This window comes from Condylura cristata, unplaced genomic scaffold (assembly GCF_000260355.1).
Source record: "Condylura cristata isolate star-nosed mole 26May11 unplaced genomic scaffold, ConCri1.0 scaffold00025, whole genome shotgun sequence".
Classification (NCBI taxonomy): Eukaryota; Metazoa; Chordata; class Mammalia; order Eulipotyphla; family Talpidae; genus Condylura; species Condylura cristata.
Window position 1 is genome coordinate 32137060 of NW_004567126.1, and position 5800 is coordinate 32142859.

Below are 5800 nucleotides of genomic sequence, written 5' to 3' on the forward strand. Positions count from 1 at the left end.
TCCTCCTGGCCGTGATGGCCTACGACCGGTTCGTGGCCATCTGCCACCCCCTGCACTACATGGTCATCATGAGCCCCCGGCTCTGCGGCCTCCTGGTTCTCATGTGCTGGTTCACCATTTTGTGGGTTTCCCTGGTTCATATTCTTCTGATTATGCAGATGAAATTCCCTATTGGCACGGAAATCCCACATTTCTTCTGTGAGCTGGCCCAGATTCTAAAAGTAGCCTGTTCTGACACCTTCATCAACAACATCTGCTTGTATGTGTTCACGGCCTTACTGGTTGTGGTTCCTGCTGCTGGAATCCTCTGCTCTTACTCTCAGATCGCCGCCTCCTTAGTGAAGATGTCCTCCTCCACCAGCAAGCACAGAGCCTTCTCCACCTGCGGGTCCCACCTCTGTGTGGTCTCCCTGTTCTACGGGACCGGCCTGGGCGTCTACCTCAGTTCCGCTGCGACCCAGTCTTCAGAGGAAAGTTCGGTTGCCTCAGTGATGTACACGGTGGTCACCCCCATGCTGAACCCCTTCATCTACAGCCTGAGGAACAGGGATGTGAAGGGGGCCCTGGGAAAGCTGCTCAGCAGAGCAGCCTCTCGTCCATTGTGGGTCTCGGGGCTCAGCAGTTAGTGAACTTTGTGGGTCCAGAGGGCAGTTGTTGCAAATCTCAATATGCTAACTACTCCCGTAGATGTTTATTTCATTTTAAAAATATCATTTCCCTTATATGCTTTTTATTTTGTATCAGTTAGTTCTCATTGACTGACTCATTGTTTTGCGTGTGTTTGTTTTTTCCCTTTATGGAGCCTGTGGGCTTATCTGGTCAGCATTCCCATGAGCCTTGCAGCCTTAGGTTTGAAGCACTGATAGGGTGCAGATAGGGTTTCCTTAACAACTGGCTTCAAATGTTGAAGGTTTTTGTCCTACTGAATTGTACATGTTTTTCCATGAATAAAAAATATAAAATATGACTAAAATCATAATTTCTTTACATGTATCCAACTCTTCTGAACATGTTCTTTGATGTTTTCTTCACCCACCTCTTAGACTCTTTTCAGAAGAGTCTAAGTGGGATGGGTGAGACGCGCACCTGACACAGCTCTCAAGAACCTTTGCACTAAGCTTCATGTGAACAGTGACTTGAAATGAACCTGAAGGTAGGACTCTAGATGGGACAGGTGGCTTGTTGCTGTGTACCTACATTCCAGCGGGGAGCACTGAGAGCGGCTTCATTCTCTGTGATCACCCTTTCCCTCTCTCTCTTCCCTTCCACTTTTCTTCTTTCCTCCTTCCCATCTCACCTTCTACTCAGCCCATCTTTCTTATTGCCCTTGTGTGGTACAGTAACCAAGGTCGGGTGACATGCAATAAATTTATTACTGAAATATTATTTCAAGTTTTTTTTTTTTAAAGATTTATTTGTGCATACAGAACTGGGGTACAGGCCAGAGGCTCAGGGGCGGTGAGAGGCTTCACCAGAGACAGAGTAGGGAACAGAGCAAGCAGATCAACGAAGTACATTGCTGAAGGGAGCAGCGGGCGGGTCAGGAGAGGTCTGCCGCGCCATGTGGTAACCTCCGGGGCAGGCGGGAATCGAACTCATGCGGAAGTGGCTTTAGAGTCTCAGTGCTGTGCTTTAACCCGCTGCACCACCAAGGAGGGCCTATTTCAAGTTTTTAAAACTCTTTTCCACGGTTCTCTGATGCTGCCCTCAGAAGTGGTGGGTCCACAGTTTCAACAACTGTTCATCAAATTGTTCAATTTTGAGAAGAATGTTGATGGACTGAGTTTGCAGGGACGTCTGGTGTGGTGACTGTTTGCAGTAGTGAGTGTCAGAGCATCTACAGTGCTAGGTTCTCTAGCTGTCACATAAGTGTCAATGGTTAGCACCAGCTGGAACACGCGGTGGCAGAAGTGACAGGAAAGGATGCCCCTCAGAGACAGACTCGCGGAGATGGGGGTGTGCCCATCTCCAGCCCCGCAGACTGGATGAGGCTGAGTCCATCTCAGACCTTCCCAGGCCTCACCGAGGCCACAGCTGCTCCTGGCCCCTGTATCTCACAGAACAGCTTGACTGCCGGTCCCCACACCCTGCATGCTTTTCTCCTCTCTCCAGCTGTGTTTCTCCTCCCTCCAATAACGTGTTTGCCCACGAACTGTGGCTCAGCTCTTTGTGGGATCAACACTAACCCATGGATGAGGAATGAGAGAGGTGTCAAGACAGTATCAGGAAAGGAAAAGGATTCAGAGAAAAAAGAAACTATGTACTGGAACAAATGTGGGTTTCCAATTTATCCCAATTCATGGTTTGTTAGGCAGCATGGGTTTATCTGATGTGGTTTCAGTTGACTTTGATTCAGTTATGCCTAGATGGGGATCTAAATTTATTCCTACATTTTTGAACCTGACGAGGGGTCCAGACAGGTACCATGATGAGCATAATGTAGTTTTGTTAAGGGGAAGGATGTCCTAAGGAACTCTGCAGAATGTTGTGGACTCCACTCCCTACTCCAGTGACTGAAAACTACAACTCCCAGCAGCACCAGGGAGAGAACTGTGAAGACCCAAGGCATTCTGGGACTTTGGGGGATAAATAGGGACCATTTTCTCTCAACTGGGCAATGGCTCTCGAGACCATATATCACTGGGTGCCATCAGTTAGTTTGTTACCAGAGTCCCAAGTCATCCAAGCTGGTAAGATATTTTGGTTACCTTGTGTCTCTCTCTCTTTCCCTGGATTGTTCCTTTTCCTTTCCCCTTTTGAAAATAAACCCATTATTGACTCTTTTGTGTGTGCCTGCCGTACAACTAAATTTTCAGCGCCCTTGAGGACAGGCAGCCCAGTTCACACTGTGGTGCCCTGTAGCAGTTTGATGGTAGATTCTATGGAAAAGTAAAAATGTTTTCAATAAACCTGCATAATTTCATGAAAACACTGTTTAAAATTAATTTTTAAAGTTTTTTTAAAATATAACTTACATATCATGAAATTTGCCCATCAAAAATATAAATTCAATTATTTTAGCACATCTGAGAGTGTCGTTACCAAAAGCAAAATCCCAGGTTAGAATAGTAGCATCAGTGCCAGTAGTGACAGCCTTCTGGTGACCCAGCCCCATCTTCACGGAGTATTGCTCAGTCTTCTTCCCTCAAGTGCACAGGTGGCACCTTCCAGTTCAAACACATACTAGTCACAAAATAAACCAGAAAAAGCAGTTTTAAGAGGAACAGTCGATAGCAATAGAGCCCCCCAAAAGAAACTGGAAAGAGGCCAGCGAACCTTGTTTCCCAACTCAAGAAACCAGGAAAAGCAAAGAACAAGATATCCAAAATTTAGTAGGTGGAAGGAAACAATCAAACTTAGATGAGAAACAAATCAAATTGATATAGAAAATGCAGTCCAAATGATCAATGATCAATCAACCAAAAGTTGGTTCTTTGAAAAAATAAAAATAGACACCTCTATCTAGCTCACAAAGGAAACGAGGGAGAAAACTTAAATATAGTATGATCATGTATGAAAGAGCAGTCACAACAGACACTGCGGAAATCCAAGGGTAGTAAGAGATTACCAGGAGCATTAATATACCAACAAGTTCAACAACAGATAAGATGGACAGTCACTAGAATGATCCATTCATCCAAGACCGAATGGGGAAGAAACAGAAAACCCGATAACCAATCATAAACAAGGAAATTGAAAATAATCAAAACTCCCCAAAACAGAAGTCCATTACTTTATGGTTTCACAAGTGAATTCTACCTAACCTTCTAAGACGAAGTAATGTTTATCCTGCTCTGACATCTACAAAAATCAGGAAAGAAGGAATTTTCCCAAATACATTTTGAGGGCAACATTATTCTAATAACAAAATCATAAAAAAAAAAAAAAAGGTCAACACAAAGAAGGAAAACTACAGACCAAACTCCCTAGGTAACAAAGACACAGAAATCCTCGATAAAATCATAGCAAGCCCAGTGCAACAATGGATTAAAGAGAGTATACACCAAGACCAAGTGGGGTTTATAACAGGAGTACAGCGATGGTTCAGCTTGTTAATATGGACCAATATCAATATAATTCACATCCATTAAAGAAGGGAAGATACGTATGATCACAGCAATAGATTCTGACAAAGTGCTTGATAGGATTCATCATGTATTTGTGATGAAAACCCTGGAATAACTGGGTATCAGTTGAACATAATAAAAGCCATATATGAAAATAAACCCTTGAAGTGGAAGGTGGAGGTGAAGCACCCAGAGAGGAAGGCAGGGAAGGGCTCGTGAGTGTGCAGTGGACTCTGGGCAGTTTGGAGCTGGGCACCGATGTGCGACCTGAAGGGATTCTGCCCTCTGAAATACCAGCAGCCATGAGGCCGATGTTATCTCAATAAAGAAAACAGAAATAGAAGCAGAAGTAACTCTGATTATTTTGCACCTTAACAAAACTTATTTATCCTGAGTAGACTTTCTTACCGAATTATTTTGAGGTTTTTCTTTGAATCTGAGAAATATCAACAGCAAGTACACCTTTCTACTTCACCATTACAAAGTGCATTAACAGGCAGGTGTCTCCTCCAGCCGCCTGTCTTCCTCCCACACGCACGAACAGGGGCGGTGGCGGCCTCGCGGTCTACACCGCCAACCCTCCCAGAGGGGTAATTAAGGCCCCTGGTCACAGCAGCCCCGCCGGCCTGGCAGGAGCAGCAGGCCCTGCTGTGTGGGCTCCCTCCGGCTCCTTGTCTCAGGGACCACGTGCGTCTCTACGTTCCCACCATCGTAACAGCTCCAAATTCTAAATGAGGTTCTGAGGGTCCCTTTTCATGCAGACTCTCAGCTTGGCTAAGTATTCTGTACGATTACTTGCCAGGCATGTACATTGCATTGGCTTATTTTTTTTTTTTATTTTTTGGATCATCTTTTAGATGTAAGGTCAACTTGTGTCACATAGGTCTAGTTTTTCACTCAACTCAATACATTCAAAGTTAAAAATTTTTATTACTTGTAATTCTATCACCATAATTATTATCCATATTTGCAGTGAAAGCATTTCGACAGTTTTCTCCCAAAGTGCAAATATGTATTTAAAAATTTTGAATTTACTCCTCTAATGACGTACTGTATTTAGGAAGTAGCAACTAGTAATTTCTTTTCTACTGCTCTCTTCTTCCATTCCTGTTGGCTCATAAATGATTCCTTTTTCTTTCAAATTGTGATGCAGCATGTTTCTATGGGCTCTGAAGAAGAACCTGGCTCAGTTCCAACCACCATTTAGAACACGTGTTCCCAGCAAGTCTCTGTTTCTGTCCAGTGAGTCCCACCTCTCTCAGTGTGACAGCGTCCTGCTGTGTACTAACAGCGACCCGGGCCGGGTCCCAGCGGTCTCGTGTCCTGCTACCCAGTTACGTCCGCGAGCACAGTCTGGCTAGGCTGCCGGGGGACCCAGGGCCCCGCCATGTGGTCTCTGGTTCACAAGCACGGAGCTCACACTCAGCAGGGAGTCCTGTGAGACCCTCCTGGACGGCCGCGCCTGGCAGAGCAGACTCCCCGTGCAGAGAAAACAAAACTGAGCTAGACGCCACGCGGGGACAGAGGCCATCTTCTCTCTGTGTGCCTCTCCTCCGCCTCCCTCAGGGCCAAGTTGTTCAGAAAGAGATAAACAATAGGCTGTTTTTTTCAGTTGAGAGCTTTGAGAATTCAAACCCGCTGTCCCTGGAAAGATAAATGCTCCTCCCTTACCCCTTTGTCCCAAGCTGGCTGACGCAAGACCAAGAGAAATACTAAAGTTGCTGAGCCTGGTC

The 5800-nt window shown here is 45.3% G+C and overlaps 1 protein-coding gene across 1 annotated transcript in view; it reads left to right on the forward strand.

Moving 5' to 3' along the window:
• The window catches only part of LOC101636002 (olfactory receptor 7D4-like), a 4635-nt gene extending 4009 nt beyond the window's left edge, over positions 1–626 (forward strand). Inside the window, exon 3 of the mRNA XM_012729459.1 lies at positions 5–626. Coding sequence (XP_012584913.1) covers positions 5–626 — 622 coding nt within the window. The remainder of the gene's footprint in view (positions 1–4) is intronic.
• The last annotated feature ends 5174 nt before the right edge of the window (positions 627–5800 follow it).